Consider the following 22,172-nt stretch of genomic DNA (forward strand, 5'->3'; position numbering starts at 1 on the left):
AAAAATACAGTATGATCATCATGGATTATAAGCTTAAAATATTTTCTAAAACCCTCTCCACTCTGAGATATATTTAGGCAAAGGTTTTCTTTTAACTCGCTGCTCTCCCATGCATAAATAAAGTAGTTTATTGCCTCTCTTTGTAAACAGGATTCCACTGATAGAACAGTTGAATTGTTAATTGTTCGTTTTTCCCATCCTCCCATCCCCGTCAGTGGACAATATCAAACAAGGGAACTCCAGTTGTGACTTAAACGCTGTGAGTGTGACCATGTTTGTGTGTATGTATGTTTGTATGTATATATATATATATATATATATATATATATATATATATATATATATATATATATATATATATATATATATATATACATATATATACATATATATATATATATATATATATATATATATATATATACATATACATATATATACATATATATATATATATATATATATATATATATATATATATATATATATATATATATACATATACATATATATATATATATACACATATATATATATATATATATATATATATATACATATATATATATATATATATATATATATATATATATATATATATATATATATACATATATATATATATATACATATATATATATATACATATATATATACACACACACACACACACACAGTTGAAGTCAGAATTATTAGCCCCAATGTTTATTTGTTTCCCCAATTTCTGTTTAACAGAGAGATTTTTTTCAGCAAATTCCTGAACATAATAGCTTTAATAACTCATTTCTAATAACTGATTTAATTGATCTTTGCCATGATGACAGTACAAAATAGTTTACAAGATATTTTTCAAGACACTTCTATACAGCTTAAAGTGACATTTAAAGGCTTAACTATGTTAATTAGGTTAACTAGGCAGGTTAGGGTAATTAGGCAAGTTATTGTATAACGATGGTTTATTCTGTAGACTGTCGAAAAAAAATATAGCTTAAAGGGCCTAATAATTTTGACCTTAAAATTTTTTTTTTTTAAACAGTTTTTATTCTAATCTAAATAAAACAAAGAAGACTTTCTCCAGACGAAAAAATATTATTAGACAGACTGTGAAAATTTCCTTGCTCTGTTAAACATCATTTGGGAAATATTTAAAAAAGAAAATGAAATCAAAAGGGGGCTAATATTTCTGACTTCAACTCTTGGTTTGCCTTGATAGTCTACATCAAATTTGGTATCAGTGAAGAACACCATCAATGTTATAGAGTGGAGGAACTGTGACGTCAATTTGTACGCAAAAGCCCGAAAGCGAGTTAACATTTTAGCTGTCTTGAAGACAGCAAGTGACTCTGCCGTTCTGATGCAGTTAGGGAGTTCATTCCACCAACTAGGCAGATTTAATGCAAGAGTTCGGGAAAGTGATTTCTTCATCTGCAGAAATCTGCAGAAGGGAGAGCAGATAAGAAGGAGCAAAGCCAGAAGTTGCTTTGTAAGCAAACATCAGAGCTTTGAATTTGGTGCGAGCAGCAACTGGCAGCCAGTGCAAATGGATGAGTAGCGGAGTGACATGTGCTCTTTTAGGTTCATTAAAGACCACTCGTGCTGCTGCGTTCTGAAGCAGCTTAAGAGGTTTGATAGAGTTAGCTGGAAGCCTGGCTAGTAGAGAGTTGCAATAGTCCAGTCTGGAGAGAACAACAGCTTCAACAAGGAGTTGAGTTGCATGTTCAGATTGGAAGGGTCGGACCTTTCTGATGTTGTAGAGTGCGAATCTGCAAGTTAAAGATTTCAGTTGAAGCACTTTAATATGTTTGTGGCTAACACAAACTCAAGATACTTTAACGTTTTACTCTACGACATAAAACAAACACATCAGTAACATCACACTGTTGATTTTCAAATTGGTTACGCTTTTTTAAAAAGACGGTTGCTATCAAGTTGCTAAATGGGACTACAGGCGGTGTCAGAGACATTATACATCATCGAGCTGAGCTGGTCAGGAACGCAGACTGCTTACATTGGGCATTTGGATTTGTCTGTTATTTAAGTATTTCCATGAATAGTATTTTATAGTTTGTAGTATTTTTTTAACTGGGAATTCATATTGTGTGTAGATAATGCCTTCACTTATAAAGACCGTCAAGACAGATTCATTTGTTGATCCTTTATTTTAATAAACGATATTTTGAAGATACTGCTTATCAGTGCAGCCTGTCTCTTTCCTGCTCTCAGTAACGCAAACGTGTGAATAAACGTGTAAGAAATACGTAAAAACTGTCATTTTAACGTGATCAATTTTTTTCTTTATCTGAACACATATACACATTTGTCATAACTGCAATATTTACTTTTCTCCTTAAAATTTATAGCATATGTGTCTATATGGGCTGCTTTTCTATGTACTTCGTGACAAAAAGGAATAGTGAATTTTGTTCTGTGTCCATGATGGAACTAGCAGACATTTGATAGACTTGTCCCTCACGCCTCATTTCTATTGTCTGTTACTAAGGTAAGCGGGCTGTTTGCACGTGCACAATACACTTATTTAAATATGTCATATGATAATACAGGGTGGGCCATTTATATGGATACACCTTAATAAACTTATTGGGAATTTCACTAGGAAAAACAATGGTGTGCTTGGTTTTAACGTAACTTTATTGTTTTATGAGTTATTTACAAGCCCCCTCACATATACTAATGTGCCACAAACAGGACGTAATATCACTAACCATTCTCGTTTTATTAAGGTGAATCCATATAATGGCCCACCATGTACTATGCAGCCACATTTACATATACAGTTTTTAAAACCTAATTTAAGCAACTTAATTTAAACAACTTCAAACAACCGTAAAGCAAAACAAAATGTATTTCCCAGTATCTAAAAAGGCACGTTGGTCTATACAAATGTGTTTTTGCGTATTTATTTGTTTATAATATATAGCTAGGATTGTAATATATTAAGCAGAGAAAGTAAATCTTTGTCATAGACCATATTTCTGAATATAAGCTTGAAAAGTTGTCTTTAGCAGGGTGGTGCTGTAGTCACAGGCGAGCGCCCTGAAGGCTCTGTTGTCTGTTTATAGCCTAATGTTAGCTTTTCAATTCTTGCTTTTGCATTTAAGATCTAAAAGTGCTATAGGACATGTTTTCGTGTGAGGATTATCTGGCTGGACAAAACATATGTGTATTGAATTGTGTTTGAACACAGCTTATTATTTGCAATCTTCGAAAAGCCTAAGCGAAAATCCTATGGAGATTTTATCGAGGGAACCAGTTTTATGCTAGCAGCCAATTAACCTAAAAGGTGACGTCATAGTTCCTCCACTCAGTTGTGACCTTCTGTTTTCATGGACCAAGTTATAGGGGCGTAGCATATGATGATGAACAGAATGCATTTTTTATTAAGGGTTAAACAGAATGTGCTCTGAGAGGGTTCTGCTTCTTTTGTCATTTTCTGAGCGATGTCAGTGTTATCTGTTTCAGTTTTGATCTTGTTTCTCTGATATTGTTGACTGTTATTGCATGTCATATAGGATGAACGACCCTGTGCTTGAGATACACACTGACCAATATACTTAAAAAATGTTCTCCGTTTGTGCATTATGACCGTGCTTCTGTTTTAGACTTGACAATGGTGATGACGCTGGTGGCAGCAACTTTGCCTGGTATGAGGGGCCCTATGACTGATGTGATAGGGCCCCTGGCAGCTGCCACTGGACTGCGGGCCACAGTTCTAGCAAAACTCTGGAGAGCCTCGTATTTGGAGCGCAGAACATCAAGCTCCACTTTCATGCTGGCATTCTCAGAGGCGAGCTTCTCCACCTCCTGCTGAAGCTCTGCCTTCTGTTTCTCCAGCTCCTCCTTCTGAGTGACACGTTTGACGCGGCAGCTGGCAGCATAGCCCCGGTTCTTAAGTGTGCGTCTCCTCTGTTTCAACTGCAGGATTTCATCTTTGGTCAGACCACGCAAGTGCTGATTCAGCTCTCGCACAGACATGGACACCAGCTCATCATCTGTAAGACTCGTGCCATTCTCACCTGGCTCTCGCTTCACCTGCAGAGAACCATAAGCAATGAGATCAATACAGGAGAAAGAGGGAAACTGTGCACAAGTGTAATGGCCCTCAGTACTAAACAAACTGCACGGATGAGCCTTATTCCACACATACTCTGTAATTTTCTCTGAATGAGAAAAATATTTTAGGATTAAAGCACTGATTAATCTTAATCCTAGTTTTAAAACGAATCAAAAACGTTTTATGTTTTTTTCTAACGAGTCTTTACTTGGTCAAGTCTACGAGTCTTACATTTGGGTAGTGCACTGATATAAAAAAAGCAATGAATAATAGTAATGTGCAGATCGATTCTAAAATATTGATACTTTTGATAACAGATCTTTGTGCTCTAAGATTAATTCTTAAATAAAAACTTAGATACTTAATTATTTGAGCAGTTTGAGATAATTCATATTAATTTTACAATATTCGTATTAATTGAAACACATTGGAAAGTAACTAAACGATTGAGATCTTCTTTAAATGATATGCGATTGGTGGGAATTTCTTTTTCTTCTGCCTGGGGAAGAGGGTAATGTGGAAACGCAGCCGCACACACACAGATGCAGTCAGTCAGTCCTGCGACATCAATGTCAGAGCGAGAGCATAAACAAAGTAAAGTGTGGAGCAATTTGTCATTTCATTATTTGTTTACTGTTATTACGTGAATATCTCTTTTTTTATTCAAAACTATCTTTTATTTGATTATATCCTCTTTTTGTTTTTTTCAGTTGTTTTCTTAGCTCTGCAATATTGTAAATGAGGTTACATGCTACCTCAAAATACTTCCTAGTTTAAAATAAATAAGATAAATTTTTATTAGACACATAAGGTGTATTTGCACAAAGTATCGTTATTGGATCAGTATTAGCAATAGCAGCCTGAATTTTACTCCGTATCGGATTGGAAGGAAAATCTGTGGTATCAAACACTACTAACTAATAATTATATTTTTACCTAACATCTACAAAGACAAATAAATGTGTTAAAAATTATGTTGCCAATTAATGCCACTAAAGCTTTTCCTATGTGACTAAAGTGTCATTTATTGTGTGAATTAATACTTTTCTTTTGGTGTATAAAAAATTAAGTTCAGTTCCAGAATAAAAATTATGTGACTCGTCGTCCATTGGTCCAAACCTGTATGAGTTACTTTCTTCTTTTGAACACAAATGAAGATATGAAATATTTGAAATATGTAAATGGTAGAGAAAATAGGAGACTGAAAAGAATTTAGATGAAAGCTTCAGCGAAGGTTCTACCAGGAAGACTCTAACTCTATGGGCTCTATTTTAACGATCCCGGCACAAAGTTTAAAGCGCATGGCGCAAAAGCATTAAGGGTGTGTCCGAATTTACTTTTGCTATTTTAAGGAAGGAAAAATACACTCTGCGACGCAGCGCATGGTCTAACAGGGTTGTGCTCGTTCTCTTAATAAGTTCTGGGTGTGAGAACAAACAAAGTCTCAGCTCCCATTCCCTTTAGGAGTCATTTGCATCACGTCATGGTGCGTTTGCTTTTTACATGGCGGACTTTGTAAGTGTAAAAACTGAATGTTTTACTAATGAGAAAACAGTTAAACAGAGCATCTGCAGCGCAAGGATAAAGAATGAGCCTCCTCCAATCAGCCTTTACTTTCTCTTTCGTGGCTAAGGAAACGGTGTTGTACACACAGACATCAATTAGCCTATATAATTTTGTTTGTTAAGCTCAAAGATTTGTTTCAAAATTATTTTTAAATTCAGTTCTAATTTCCAGCAAACAAATAAATGAACAATAATAACCAAGTGTGGTCAAAAAAATTAGTTATATCCAAACACACATGCTATGCACCATATGGCCTAAAACTTGTACGTGGAAAAATCTAAGCTTGTTTTAATAAAGCAAATATAAACATGCATATAATAAATAATAATACTAATAATAAAAACATTATGCAAATTGTCAGTTCAATAAATAACCCCCCTCCCCGAGATGAAGAAGGCATGGAAGCAGTGGTGTTTATATTTATGTAAAGAATAATAGTTTGTTTAATATTTTAATCCTTTAATTCTTTTACATTTGTAGAGATATTTATGTATTGCTGTGCATCCTGTATGTTTTAAGCAATGTGTAAGCGAGGTGCCCAACTTCTCGTTGGTGGTTGGCTCTGCCCTGCCTTCATCTTCAGGCAGTATTTATCAGCTCTTCACTGTACTTGCATCATCAACGGGGCTTATGCCAAAGGACTATACACAAAGGACAGTAACCAAAACTACAATGTTTTATGCATTTTCAATAAATGTTAAAACATTTATCCACCTCCCGAGTCTTCCTGATAGAAATGGAAAACTATGGAAGTCTATGGTGATCTTCAGCTGGAAGAGGAAATAAAAGACCAGTGATTCAGGAAGTGAATTGAGATTTGGAGACAGTTTACCTGACATGTCCTATGGAACATACCTTCAGTGCTTTGTTTGCCTTGTTTGTAGTAGTCATACCACGAATGCTGCTCTCCACTGCCCTGCTCAACAGGTCTGGGAATTCAAAGAGAGTTCACAAAATGACAGTCTGAATCAGATGTTATTCAGTATGACACGCATGATTAAATTTTCAATCTACTTTTTATGTGATTTTGGTAATATTCTTTAAGATACACTTTTTTATTTATATATATTAGAGCTGTCAAAATTAGCGCGTTAATGCACATGATTAATTTGAAATATTTAACACCTTTAAAAAATAACGCAATTAGTTCCAGTTTTTTTATTTCCTGTTGTGGCCGACGTGTATTAAACGTGCAAAGAAATATGAATAAGACCAAGGAAGCACTTTTAGAAGGAAAGTTTCAGTATAAAACAATTAATGTGGCATCATCAGGCTATTCAGCATTTCCTCCAGAGTTTCATGCAATTTCAGGTGTTTCATTTTTAATCTAGACTTTAACTGCAGTTCAGCAGTTCACTCTCATTCAGCAACATGTTGTAAGTTATTAGTTGATTCCATGCACCCTCAAATGTTTCATTAAGTTTGATGTGTTTCCCGCTACACGCAAATTTTGTAAAGCGTCTGCCTCATGTTGCTGTGTCAGAATCCTTGCTTGGAAAATAAAGCCATACTGTAGAGCCCTTAGTTTAGGCAAATTTGATAAACGCGATTGTAAGTGATAATGAATCTGAAGGGATCTCTCGCTCACAGGGTGCACTGTACTGCGCATGTTGTTATGTGTTCGTGTGTGTGTGTGTAGACTGGACTGTCTAAGCAACTGGCTAAACGTTAAGGAGAACTAAGTAAAACTGTTTCTACTTTATAATTAATGTATACAATTGTTTTGTACAATTGTTTGAGTACAATTGTTTGTATTCAATACTTTATTATTATAATAATATTCTATTTTCCATATTTGCAATGCCTGTATTTTGGATTTTTTTTTTTTTTGTAGTCCACTTAGAATCCAACATGGAAATCACTTTGTTATTGGCATTAATTGTTTTGAAATTTAAATGGCACTTACATGCCTCTGTTTTTATTTCTCTAATACATATGGTGTTTCGTGATTAATCATGATTAATTACAAAAAGTAAATTTTTAAAAATCATTTTAAAACTGTAATATATGCATGGATCTAACAGAGCAAATTGACCCTGACAATGCACAAAGAGTAAAAGACTAAACCACAGGAAAGAAATCTGACTAACCAGAGCTGATCATCTTTAAACACCCACAAGACAACAGAAAAAGCTGAGTGAGGTCTCTAACAAGAAAAAAACAGATAGAGAGGGAGATATCAAGAGCAAATAATTGGAGGAAACAGCCTTGTGAAAAGTGTAACCTCAGCACATTTGAGCCAGCTTGCGAAATGAAGGGTAAAACCCCTGATCTCAGCAAGGACCCAACCAAGGCAACAATTAAAACATTTTGGTACATAACTGAAATGATCAGAGTCATCTCTTCTAACCTTCAAACCATATGCGTTCATAAATTTGGAGAGTGATTAGAATGTGCAAGGTCTAGCAACAGTAAATAAATTATACTATGCATGCAATGCTGAGCCTGTGCTTTGGCCCTTCATCTGTGTGATGTGTTAAGGATTGCCTTTTTTTACGAGGCTAGTTCAAAGATAGATGCCATAGCTGATTTCTACTGCACAATGTGGCCAACAAAAAAAAAATATATATAGTCTTTATATAAATATAATACATAAACTTTAATAAAGTGAATCTGGAATGAATTCATAGCGCTTCACTTTTTCCACATTTTTTTATGTTACAGCCTTATTCAAAATGGATTAAATTAATTTATTTCCCTAAAACTCTACACACAATACCCCATAATGACAATGTGAAAAAAAAGTTTTTTTTAATTGTTGCAAATTTATTTCAAATAAAAAAAGCATAAAAATCACATGTATGTAAGTATTCACAGCCTTTGCCGTAAACTAGAGGTCTGCATTCCCAATAAATTTCCGAATAAAGCGAGGGAGCGGTCGGTATCTGGTGTAATTTTGGATGGGTGCGGGCGGTCAAACAATATTGCTTCCGATTTCCGAGCAAGCGAGCATACGTATGTTTGTGCGTAAATGAGACTGCGTGATGCTGTGTTTAGCTTGCTTGTTGCTGTCTAGAGAGAGAGAGCTCTGTGTGTGTGTGTGTGTGTGTGTGAATTGAATTGAATAGAATTTTATTTGACAGATTTTAAACAAGCTGTAAAAAAATACAATATTTTGAAATAAAAACTGTTGTGGATAAAAACACAATAAAGCCCTGGGCTTATTTCCATTGCGGTCCTCGCTGTTAAATAAAACAACGTATGGCTTCAAAAAACTGATGAAGCATAAAACAAACAGTACCTCCACATTTTAAAGCAGGAACAGAATAATTCAAAAATACATTCCTTCATTCATTCATTTTTCTTTTCGGCTAAGTCCCTCTATCAATCAGGGGTCGCCACAGTGGAATGAACCGTCAACTAATCTAACATATGTTCCACGCAGCTTATGGCCCTCCAGCCGCAACCCTATTCACACTCAAGTAACATATAAAGTCAACCTCAAGTACACTATGCAAACTTATTATCCTCATCAAACAAACATATTTTAATCGCTTTTTTGAACCTCCTTATATCTTTTATTGCCTTGATCGATATTGGTGATTTGTTCCATATGATTGCACTCGTATATAAACAAATATCAGAATCCCAACCCCTAGTACTGTATAAATGCTGTTGCCTCACCGTTTAAAAACAGTTCACCAAATAACTAGAAACCACATTATTAAACATGTTACTTACCAATCCCAGTTTTAAAAAACATACTCTATTACTTACAGTTAATATGCCTAATTCTTTAAAAAAACTCTTTGTGCAAATGTGCTCTAGGATGAATTTTAAAAATTATTCGTATTAATGTATTTTGTGCCTTTTGCAATTTTTCCTTCATATTCTTTGAGCAGCAACTATACCAAAATGAGGTAGCATAATCAAAATGGGGTTGAATTAAAGCTCCTGCCAATAATTTTAAAGAATAAACATCCAACAGATCAGCTTGCCTTCTAAGAACCTAATTTTTCGACATATATTCATAAAAACATTTTTGTGGGCCTAGACATAACCCCCAAGATTTAAACAGGTCTGTAATTAATCATATATAACGAACATCTAATTTAAAATAATGGTATAACTATAGCACTTTTAAAATCACATGGTATTTTTCCTTGTTCAATAGATAAATTTAAAATATGTGATACCAAGGGGCAATCACTTTAACAGAGTCTTTAAAAAAATCTTGCAGGAATATTATCAATTACAGGAGCCTTATTTAATTTTAACTCACTAATGATTTTTAAAACTTCACTTTCTGTAACCTGTCTCAAACTAAAAGAATCCAGAAAATGTCCTGTTTTCTATAAAAAGAAATCACTCCATCTTCGTTGTAAATAGCTGGTTGCCGTGGAAGCTGACCACATATTTTTTGCTAACAATATAAAATACTGATTAAAAGACTCGGCAATATGCTTTGGATTAACTATTAATTTGTTTTCTACCTTTAAGTTAATTTTAGATGATTTCTTACTTTTAGCATTTGAATAACCTAAATTTCTCAGTACATCCCCCTTTTTTGTTGGTTCAAATTTATTTTCATTTATCTTATCCTTAAAAAAACTTTTTTGCTTCTCTTATTTTGTTCCAAACCTTAATTCTGTTTCATTTATAAAACTTGTACCAGCTACACTCACTATCCTTCCTAAACTTTGGAAAACTATCATCTCTTATCTTTAATAGTTGTATTATTTCATCTGTAATCCAACGATCTGATCTTTGTTTAACTCACATCCTTAGATCCCCTTACCCCAGACCAATCAACTTTATCTAATATTTCACAAAATAAATTAGGACTATAATTCTTCATTGACCTCACTAAAACAGTATTATTGCCCATAATCTTCGCTTTTTGCACTTTTCTACATAAATATACTGAAAAATGATCACCCATACTGCACTCAATTACACCACTACAACATATCTAAGCTGAATCAGATGTCAGAATCAAATCAATAATAGACTGCGATTTGGGAGTAATTCTAGTTGGTACCTTAATAATATGCTTCAATCCAAAAAAATCAGAAAAATGTTTAAAAGCCTTATATAACACAGAGTCCATATTTGACATATCAGTGTTTAAATCCCCCATATTATAACTTCCGTTCCATGGGGTTTCACAAAATCATTTAAAATTCCTTCCAACAATTCATAAAAATTACTTTGATCTGGTGGCTGATACAAGTTTCCAATTAAAATAGGTTTACTCTGGTAATAGAACATCCACCCACACAGCTTCAATAGATGCATTCATTCATTAATTTTCTTGTCGGCTTAGTCCCTTTTATTAATCTGGGGTCGCCACAGCAGAATGAACCACCAACTTATCCATCAAGTTTTTTTACGCAGCGGATGCCCTTCCAGCCACAACCCATCTCTGGGAAACATCCACACACACACACACTCATACACTACAGACAATTTAGCCTACCCAATTCACCTGTACCACATGTCTTTGGGGGAAACCGGAGCACCCGGAGGAAACCCACGCAAACGCAGGGAGAACATGCAAACTCCACACAGAAACGCCAACTGAGCTGAGGCTCGAACCAGCGATCTCTTGTTGTGAGGCGACAGCACTACCTACTGCGCCACTGCTTCGCCCTCAGTGGATGCATTATTCATATAATTTCTAATATTAAAAGACAAATCTGATCTTATATAAACACATACACCACCACCTTTACAATTTCGGTCTCTTCTTATGAAACTATAATTCACAATTTCAATTTCTGAGTCCAACACTGAACCGTCCAACCAAGTTTCACAGCACCCATGTACCAACAACCGTTCATCCAAACACAACAGTCTCAGCTCGGAAATCTTTGGAAGAAGACTACTTATGTTTAAATGAGCAATACGTAGACCATTAGAGGACCTCTTGAAGTCAGCACCGTGAATAACATTTTCATGACGTGCGCTTACCAGAGCATCCAAGTTCAAAGACCAAGCCACCTGTTTTCACGCAGGCTCCATAATATCCGGGCAAAGAAAACGGGCCTCATGGCTGGCGACGTCACCAGCTGGCATTCCAAGTGCAGTTCGCACATCTCTCGCTTCATCATGCACAGATGACAAATTGTCCCAGTTTTTCGCAATAAAACTCCATTCCTCTGAAATCGCTGGTCTTTGACACTCTTCACCGGCCGATTGCCGCACATCAAAGTGTGACCTAACTTCAATATCGCCTGGCTGTTGACATCCTCCTGCTGACGCGCCAGGGCATGGATGACATCACCAGACAAAAGTAAGCATATAATTATAATTGATCCATCACTACTACAATGTTTTCTTTTACTTCCATTTTTCTTCGTACACGGAACTGCCCACGGATAAGATATAAACGACTCGCAAAAAATATTCGCTCGCATGCCGAAATGTCTCTCCACCATATCACTGTCCTCTATTAAAAAAGTAAAATGCCCCAAACTGGACTCCTTAACTGGATAAAGCAAACTTTAAAACGCAGTGAAATTAGCACTGTTTGCAAGCTCCATCTGCAAGCCACCATCTTGTTTTGCAAAAGTTGATCTAGCTTTAGAATGAGAGAGAGCGTGATGCTGTGGGTTTTTGTGTCATATACTTGGTGCTAATGTGTGTGTTTATACAGACAGCTTGTTATAGGTTTTCGGTTTTGTTCTTAACCTGGCTCGCTAGCGGGAACGCACACGGTGGGTAGAAAATAGGGCAGGTCGGGCAGCAGGACAACAAATGCTGAATATAAGCGGGAGCGGTCGGGTTCAGCCTGAAACTTGGCGGGAGCGGAATTCAAAATTTTGTCCCGCTCAGATCTCTACCGTGAAGCTCTAAATTGAGCTCAGGTACATTCTGTTTACACTGATTATTCTTGAGATGTTTCGGCAGCTTAATTGGAGTTCACCTGTGGTAAATTCAGATGATTTGACATGATTTGAAAAGGCATACACCTGTCTATATAAGGTCCCAGGGTTGAAAGTGCATGTCAAAGCCCAAACCAAGCATGAAGACAAAGGAATTGTCTATAGACCTCAGAAACAGAATTGTCTCGAGGCACAAGGCTGGGGAAGGTTACAGAAAAAATTCTGCTGCTCTGAAAGTTCCAGTGAGAACAGTGGCCTCCATCATCGGTGAGTGGAAGATGTTTGGAACCACCAGGGCTCTTCCTAGAGCTGGCCGGCCATCTAAGCTGTGTAATCGGGGGAAAAGGGCCTTAGTCAGAGAGGTGATCAATAACCTGATGGTCACTCTATCTGAGTTTCAGCGTTTTTCTGTGGAGAGAGGAAAACCATACAGAAGGACAACCATCTATGCAGCAATCCACCAATCAGGGCTGTATGGTGGAGTGGCCAGATGGAAGCCACTCCCCACCTGGAACTTTTCAAAAGGCATCTGAAGGACTCTCTGACCATAAGAAACAAAAGTCTCTGTTTAGATGTGACTAAAATTTAACTCTTTGGAGTGAATGCCAGGCGTTACGTTTGGAGAAAACCAGGCACCACTCATCTTTAGGCTAATACCAATATCAGACTGGGGCAACGGTTTATCTTTCAGCAGGACAATGACCCAAAGCACGCTGCCAAAATATCAATGGTGTGGCTTCACAACAACTCAGCGAATGTCCTTGAGTGGCCCAGCAAGAGCCCAGACCTAAATCCTATTGAACATCTCTGGAGAGATCTGAAAACGTTTGTACACTATCACTTCCCATCCAACCTGACAGAGCCTGAGAGGAGACGCAAATTCCTTAAGTCAGGTGTGCCAAGCTTGTGACATCATATTCAAAAAGACTTGAGTTTGTAATTGCTGCCAAAGGTGCTTCAACAAAGTATTGAGCAAAGGCTGTGACTAATGATGTACATGTGATTTTTCAGATTTTTTATTTTAAATAAATTTGCAACAATTTGAAAAAAATCACATTGTCATTATGGGGCATCGTGTGTAAACTTTAGAGGAAATAAATTAATTTAATCTATTTTAGAACTAGGCTGAAACATAACAAAATGTGAAAAAAAGTGAAGCGCTATGAATACTTTTCAGATGCACTGTATGCTACCGTCCGCTCCTCTACTGAACCTTGCCTGCCTAACTATACCAACAAAAAGATGCATTTGGATCTGACCCTTGTCATCACTTACCATCATTACTAAAATATCCTGCATTGTGTCAATAGTAAATTGTCAATAATCAAATAGAGCTAATTGAATAATATACACACAAAGAACATTCCCCTGCATGATAGTGAGTCAGTGTTGTCAGAATTATCTTTTACATTAGCCCATGCTAGTGTTACACCAACACAGTGTAAAGTATTTCAGTGGAAACCATTAGGCTTTGGACTATTAATTTAAATGCAAGTAATCAACTCAGTAAGTAATCCAGATGTCCACTAATTAAGACTACTACAAGGATAGAAACCTTGCATTTTTTGATGCATGACTAGCACCTTTCTTTTACTCTTGCGTAGCTAGACCTTGGCTGAAGGTCTAGTAACTTTGGCTGCTTTGTATATCAAGGATCACACACACAGCTATTTGACTGACAGGTTAACCAACCAATCATGTTTTGTTTTGTGTTTAGGGGTGTGGAAATGTGTGGAAAAGCATGACACGCAAGCAGTTCATCTTTTACACAAGCATTTAAAAAAAGTTTACATTGATCTCCAAGATGATCTATTAGCAAAACACGATCTATGTAAGTTACATATGTAGACTTTTTTAAGATTGTTATTTTTATTTGGTGACACATAAAGATCAAGGAGACTGATAACAGACCGTAACCAATTGTTTGACATCCTATTAAACCAAATAGGTTTGTTGCATTTGTATCATAAATAAAAAGAGCATTTACAATTTTGAAAGGTTTCTCACTATTACCTGTTAGACCAATGAGTATTTGAACTTCACTGGTTTATTTGTTGACCTCTTAATGTATTTATGCAGAGGACCTTGCATGCTTTATTCGATTTGATAAATGCTCTTTGTCACTAAAGTTGAGGGCCATGGAAATCCCTACAGCGATAGATGGACGGGCAAGCAGTAAATAACTCATTCACAGGTGTGTCAGAAGACAAGTTTATGAAAAAAAATTACTCATTATTTTACAGCAGTGTGCACTTCACCGACAGCCATGCTTTTACAGTTTTTTTCCAACTGCTTACACACAAAATCTTTCTTGTCACACGATTTCTTAAACATCTCACTCAAAATGCAAAACTACACAAAAAAACTCCAAAACTCTTTTTTCAAAACTCTACACACAAATCTCTACCTAAACTCTGCCACAAAACTCTAACGGAAAGCCACTTGCTTTGTCTCTTCCAAACACAACCAATCAAAATTCTACACTTATCGACCGGTTCACACACACTCACTCCTCACATGCGCAAACGCTAATTTCATAACTGATCACTAACCAATCACTGCTTTACTCTATTATAGGCCAAAGGTGATTTGACACCGGGCTGTAACGGTCCAATAAAAACTGGTTTGCCACCCATTCACAATTTGTGGTTATGTACCTAGCGCATATTCACCTTTTATAAATCATAAAATTCCTATCAAAAAATGGAGAAATTCCTTTGAGCCCAGTGCTGTAAAGTGTTTGATGGGCAACCCTATGCCTGCATGATGCTTCTCTATGAAATGAATTATGCCTGCTATGTGTGCAGTTTTGGGAATTGTATGTTGAGTTTTGAAAAAGGGGACACTGTTTTGAAAACGTGTGAAAGCAGTTGGAAAAACCTGTAAGATTTTATGTCGTCATTTGTGGCCCGGTCCCGGGAACAGCAGTCTCAGGAGAGAACTCCAGACTTTACTCTCCCCAGACACTTCCTCTAGCTCCTATGGGGGGTCCTGATGCATTCTTAGGCCAGCCAAGAAACAAAAGCTGCGTCCCAAATCGCATACTTATGCACTATTCTACGCCATTTTGTAGTATAAATAGTGTAAGTAGTGCGTTCACACTGAAAACTCTAAAAATAATAAGTGCACTTTAATTACCCGGATGATGCACTCATTCAGCCGCTAGAATGAAGTGTGTAATGATGGACACTTCACGCACTCAACGACCGCAGGTTTGCTTACGTAGCGGAAGGGGCGGAGCTATCGGACGCACATGTTGAATAACTTTATTTAATTTGGATTGTGAAAGCAAAATTCTTTTACGAGAGTGATTATAGCGCCTCCCGATAGTGATTGCGGCAATACTCACGGAAGGTATTATTTGATAATTCGGCCGTTTACTTCAATGATTTGGCGACCGTCAAACGTCATTAGGGAAACGGTTTGAATTTCCGCTTAGTAAAAAAACATTAGTGTGCCATTTGGGACGACACTACATACATATACTACCCTGTTGAGTGTGTAAGTGCATAAGTACATAGTGCATGAGTGCATAGTGTATAGTGTGCCATTTGGGACGCAGCTATAGTCCCTCCAGCGTGTCCCAGGTCTTCCCTGAGGCCTCCTCCTGGTGGGATATGCCTGGAACACCTCCCTAGGTAGGCATTCAAAAGGCATCAGAAACTCTACTCCGAGCTTCTCCTTCTCCTGACAGAGCTCCTTACCCTATCTATAAGGGTGCACCTTGCCACCCTGAGAAGGAAACTCATTTTAGCCACTTGTGTTTGAGATCTTGTCCTCTCGGTCATGAACCAAAGCTCATGACCATAAGTGAGAGTAGGAACATGGATTGACCGGTAAATCAAGAGTTTTTGCCTTTTTTGCTCAGCTCCTTCTTTACCACAATGGACCAGTATATTGACCGCATTACTGTTGCCCCTGCACCAGTCCGCCTATCAATCTCACTCGTGAACAAAACCCCAAGATACTTGAACTCCTCCACCTGGGGTAAAGACTTTCCCCCAACCTGGAGATGGCAAACCACCTTTTTTCGGTGGAGCACCATGGCCTCAGACTTGGAGGTGCTGATTCTCATCTCAGCACATCATACTCGGCAACAAACCGCCCAGTGCATGCTGGTCAGGTGGGCTGTTGAACTCCTCCTGCTCGGTGTTGTATGGCTCTGTCGCTGTCCATTCCTCGCCAGTGTCCACTCCAGGTAGGCGGCGAGATTGCTTCGAGGACCAACTTCGGATGAAAGTGCTCTGCAAGCGGTGTTCAGGTTGGAATTGTAAAACCCACAGCGCACATCGTCCATCCAGCTAGAATGTTTTTGTAAGAACAAAAATTGTTCTCTATGGTCTTCTAGGCTGCTTTCCACCGCTTCAGCATAAGGAGAATGAATTCAGGGGTGTAGATAGAGTCCATAGGGTACACGAGGAGAAGGAGAAAAAACACTGGAGCAAAAAGACTATAAAAAAAACGGGGGGGAAAAAAGGCTGCAAACTTTTTTTGTATCTAGTCTGGTATTATGTCATGCCTGGGCTCTCTCAGGAAAGCAAAGGATTGCAAGAGTTATCAAATGTGTAGATTTATTGATAAACACTTACATGGAGGACAAAGGAGACTCAGGAATGACATGGGTTGTTAACAAGCATAACCAAGAGAATACCAGACAAAGGACTGGACAACACACAGGACTATAAATATACATGACTTGATGAATTGATAACACACAGGGGAGGAACACAGGAGAAACCATGAACTTCAAAAAATGGAGGGAAACAGACCAAAGGAGCACATGGGTAAGGTCACATGACGAAAACACAGGAGCCTGACAATAACATTACGTAAACAATTTTGAATGACCACCTAACAGTCATTTTGATTAAATAAAAAGACTTAGCGGGTTTCCACACAAGTTTCTGCATCCTGCTTATATACACTATGAACAGCAGCTACACTAATTATTCTCTTTTTTTTCTCCATTGCTACCTGGGGATACTCATCCCGAGGTCCTCAGATTATGCGGAGTCACTGATTGGATCCAAGACCAGCGACGAAATGATCCCAAGGTTTCCATATCCAGGACCAAGCTGTATCCTGAGCTGCTGCTGTGCTGGTGATCATGGGGGAGTGGAGAGCATGAGACTGATTACAGTGACGCTACAGGGACAGACGAGTCTTCACTGAGGCCAGCTTCTAGCTAGTCTGCAGCTCTGCACAAGACTTTTGGCCAGCTGAGAAATTAAAATGGTTGTGCCCAACTGAGTCTGGTTTCTCTCAAGGTTTTTTTCTTCACTCTCCTATCGGTGAAGTTTTTTTCCCTCTCCGCTGTCGCCTCTGGCTTGCATGGTTCTGGATCAGTAGAGCTACGCATCGATGAATTTGCTCTTCAGTGTTTGGACTCTCAGTAATGATTTAAAGCACACTGAACGGAGTCAAACTGAACTGAACTTAAACACTAAAAACTAAACTACCATGATCCAGTTACTATGACCATTTATGTGAAGCTGCTTTGTCACAATCTACATTGTAAAAGCACTATACAAATAAAGCTGAATTGAATTTAATAAAATGAGTATACACTATTATGTAGCAAATGTTGTCTAAATATAAGCACACTGATGGCTTATTTTGAATTAATTTTACTCCATTTTAACACCATTGAATAATACAATGTTACATCTCAAAGAAAGAAAGGACAAAAAGCATAGCAACAGAGGCAAAAGACAACTTGAATAAAAAAAAGAAAAAGCTGCCCTCACTTACACCGAGTTTCATCATCGACACCCCTCCCAACATCCCTCCAAAAAAACTATTGATCTTTTCTGGAGTCCTGTGCTGTCAGAGCGCTGCATCCAGATAACGCTGCACCTAAGGACTCTTTCAGGGATTGTAATTTCTGCAGAGATGGCATTAGAAACATAAAATAGGAGGAGCACTTCCTCCTCTTACTAAAGACTTTCGTTCGGTTGCATCAACTCTTGCCTGAGCAAGACTTTAGCCAATGAATAGCAGACCAGTAGCGTAGAAATACCAGACAAAGCTTTTATCAGACAAAAGGAGGGCTGTGGGGTTTATACTAGACATAAATGTAAACAACTATACTTTGAAAAGGCATTATAGGATCCCCTTCTGCTTGATGAAGGGCTCTGGCAGGTGCAATTACATCTAGCTCATCATATAAAGGCTGTAAATGAATTAGATTTGCATTGTCATTGCTGATTAGGTCAAAAGTTACATTACACAATCAGTCCAAATTCATGAATTTGTAGCAAAAACTTTATAATATTAAAATAATAATAAAAAAACACTCATGTATGGGTGTTTCCAGATGTTGGGTTGCAGCTGGAAGAGCATTCACGGTATAAAACATATGCTGGATAAGTTGGGGATTCATTCCGCTGTGGCGACCCCTGATTAATAAAGGGACGAAGCCGAAAAGAAAATGAATGAATGAATGAATAAACACTCATATACAATAAATATAAATTATTTATCATCTTTTTATCATGCATATATATATATATATATATATATATATATATATATATATATATATATATATATATATATAAACACACACACAGACAGACAAAACTTATGAGATGTCGAATAACCATCAGTTCAATACAAATCATGCTTATGGCAGTCAAATGTGCTGTAGATGCTTATGTGGTAAATTATTTTTGTGGCCAACAAAAATCTGATCGCTGTTTTATGCATATCATACTGCAAGAAATGTTTATTTTGAAATAATTCAGTAAATATTATCTGAGATCATTCTTACTAAGTGGTTATTAGAGTGAAACTTATATTGGAGAGAATTGAAATGAAAAAACGACAAACCAAACATATTCAAGCATTCAAACAGGTATTTTTAATTCCCGGTAAATGCACAAAACAGCTTCAAATTTCCATCATCAGCACCGTTTTTCGCAAGGAGACACACACACACAAAACATAGACTAAAGAACATGATTATAACAATGACATTTAGGGAATGTATGATGAGCCAGAGACATAATTCGAGCAGCTTTATGGTGAATCAGGATACGTTCAAATTCGAAGCAGTACACTTAATCATGCCTACAGGATCTGAATATCTTTCGCGTAAACCATTCCCTCCGACATTGCCTATATGTCTCAAAGACTAACAGAATAGTAAAATACCATTTTTTCTCAATCAGAAATCAATATAATATTGTCAGAATCACTGCATATTGACAATTAAAAGCGTCCTACCTGGTGTTAAAGCCCACAGCGCCCTTATAATGAAACAGGAGCTTTGTGTCGGCTCTCTCGCTTTCTCGCTCTGTGTGTGTGTGTGTGCGCGCGCGCGCCCCGGTCCACACATTTCTGCACATCCCCCTAGCTGTCACTTTAATGCCTCTAATTCACACAGGGAATCCCCATAGGCTTTGAGTCTGTGATCCCAGTCACGTGTGCTAAGATGTTTATGGCACATCGTGGCAACTCATTTATTGTTGTGAATCAATTTAAATCCTCGTGTGTTTATATAGGCTAGTTGTTTTATATACATTAAGTGAATAAGTCAAGGCGTACATGCACACTCAGCACAACAACGCTCATGCATTCAATGAAACAATCCAGTGGACTCACCAGGATAACAGATGTCTTTCTATATGCGCGTGAATAAAATACAGAATAAGTGTGCTTAAGTAAAACAAGATGTGTAAATGTGTTATTGTTGCTCGCATTCTCTTTCTCTTGTACTGAAATCAGACGTCATATGATGTTTGATCACGTGGCTTCATTCATGAAGGATCTACGAAGCGGCTCATTTAAAGGGGCCGCATATCTATCCATCTATCTATCTATCTATCTATCTATCTATCTATCTATCTATCTATCTATCTATCTATCTATCTATCTATCTATCTATCTATCTATCTATCTATCCATCCATCCATCCATCCATCCATCCATCCATCCATCCATCCATCCATCCATCCATCCATCCATCCATCCATCCATATATATATATATATATATATATATATATATATATATATATATATATATATATATATATATATATATATATATCATTGTATTTTAAAATGATAAACACCTTTTAAACCAATTTCAGCATTATTTATATCATTTATAGCATACATTTTGCCTGAAATTTGCTTTTGAACTTTTAGCTTTTCGAACTTTGTTTGCACAGAAATTGTTGTCATATTTTATTCTATAGAATAAGCCTTTACCAACTTAACTTTAATGTAATGTAATTCCTGTGATGTAGGAATAACAATAATATTTTATTTACAATTATCATGATACAGTATAAGTAAAAGAGTGCAAAAGACTGAGAAGGCCTATGGTTTACTGACAAAAATATTGTTTTAACTATTTGTCTATGCTTTTTTTCTATTGAAAATGTCTGTTTTAAAGTAAAACCTTAAAATAATGGTCCATTAGTTAATGTTAGTTACAACTTAAACAGTTAACAGGGGAGAGCGGGGCACAAGGAAACACTTTTTGGTTTTGTCCAAATAATGAACAAAGTTATGGGGTTAGACAAACCCTATTTTTTGTAAAAACAAAACACAAGCCTCTCCTAAATGAGCACTGAAATTATGATCGCCGGACATATGGTTTCTCTACAGTATTGCCAAAAGCGCCAGGAGTAAAAATTTTACTATTTACCCCACCTGCAGGGCAGGTTGTAACACATGCATAATTTTACACAATTTAAATTGAGTTAGGCGACGCAGTGGGTAGCACGTTCGCCTCACAGCAAGAAGGTCACTGGGTCGATTCTCGGCTCAGCTGGTGTTTCTGTGTGGAGTTTGCATGTTCTCCCTGCGTTCGCATGGGTTTCCTCCGGGTACTCCGGTTTCCCCCACAGTCCAAAGACATGCGGTACAGGTGAATTGGGTAGGCTAAATTGTCCATAGTGTATGAGTGTGTGTGTGTGTGTATGTGTGTATGTTTCCCAGAGATGGGTTGCCGCTGAAAGGGCATCCGCTGCGTAAAAACTTGCTGGATAAGTTGGCGGTTCACTCCGCTGTGGCGACCCCAGATTAATAAAGGGACTAAGCCGACAAGAAAATGAATGAATGAATGAAATTGAGTTACTTTAAATAGCTATATTTCCTCTGTAATTTGCTCATTTTTTAAATTCTACATAGTGCAGTTTATTTATTTATTAGATGAACACATTTGAATTTATTTGCATTATTATCCATTATTATACAATGCATTTATTGGCATTATTAGCAATAAATAAAAATCAATAAAAATATATTAAAAACATTTTAATATAAAAAGTTAATTAACATTACATTCAAAATTAAAAAATATATATTTTTTCTTAGTTTAATTGGTGTCCAACAGTGTGTGGCTTAATTGTAACACCCTTTTACAACTAACCCCTCTGTGTCATGTTTTCCTCAAAACTGGCTAGAAGTCACTGTGTGTTTCTTGCATGTTTCAAAATGGTTTCATCTTTAACCCAGAAGACAGTGATCACAACAACATAAGGTTTTACGTACATGCTTTCACAGATTTTTTTAAAATAAAAAAAATACCCACTATAATAAAAATACTTTTATGCTGCAAAAATGGTTTCTCCTGTACTTCTCATCTAAATTTCGCCAAACTTTTTCCCTAATTGGCAGGAAAACGTCTGCTGACACTTCGGTAAAAATCTTGGAAGCATGCCATGGTTAACCCTGAGCAAATACCTTAAAACT

The 22,172-nt window shown here is 36.9% G+C and overlaps 1 protein-coding gene across 9 annotated transcripts; it reads right to left on the minus strand.

The window, feature by feature from the left end:
- Positions 1 to 706: 706 nt before the first annotated feature.
- mafga (MAF bZIP transcription factor G a) lies at positions 707 to 20,202 on the minus strand. Of its 9 annotated transcripts, none has more exons than XM_087242464.1 (4): positions 19,693 to 19,744; positions 7,729 to 7,784; positions 6,494 to 6,567; positions 1,031 to 4,050 (listed from the first exon to the last, which is right to left on the minus strand). In XM_087242464.1, the coding sequence occupies exons 2-4, from the start codon at positions 7,739 to 7,741 to the stop codon at positions 3,598 to 3,600; spliced, it is 540 nt and encodes a 179-aa protein (XP_087098590.1). In that variant the 5' UTR covers positions 7,742 to 7,784; positions 19,693 to 19,744; the 3' UTR covers positions 1,031 to 3,597. The 9 variants fall into 9 exon arrangements, 7 of the variants coding, with proteins under 7 accessions (XP_087098593.1, XP_087098591.1, XP_087098590.1 ...); XM_087242466.1 differs by lacking the exon at positions 19,693 to 19,744 and adding an exon at positions 18,217 to 18,383; XR_015479707.1 differs by lacking the exons at positions 7,729 to 7,784; positions 19,693 to 19,744 and adding an exon at positions 20,071 to 20,195 and having other exon boundaries at positions 2,037 to 2,326; positions 2,497 to 4,050.
- Between the last annotated feature and the right edge of the window lie 1,970 nt (positions 20,203 to 22,172).

Source organism: Danio rerio, chromosome 3 (assembly GCF_052040795.2).
Source record: "Danio rerio strain M-AB ecotype USA chromosome 3, GRCz13ab, whole genome shotgun sequence".
NCBI classification, from domain to species: domain Eukaryota; kingdom Metazoa; phylum Chordata; class Actinopteri; order Cypriniformes; family Danionidae; genus Danio; species Danio rerio.

Excerpts from the sequence above, each read along its gene's own strand:
- mafga (XM_087242463.1), bottom strand. The coding sequence starts at position 7,978 with ATGACTCTGATCATTTCAGTTATGTACCAAAATGTTTTAATTGTTGCC. Across the intron at positions 6,568-7,728 it reads TTTAAAGATGATCAGCTCTG|ACCTGTTGAGCAGGGCAGTG; the intron begins GTTAGTCAGATT and ends TTGAATTCCCAG. Across the intron at positions 4,051-6,493 it reads AGGCAAACAAAGCACTGAAG|GTGAAGCGAGAGCCAGGTGA; the intron begins GTATGTTCCATA and ends GGTTCTCTGCAG.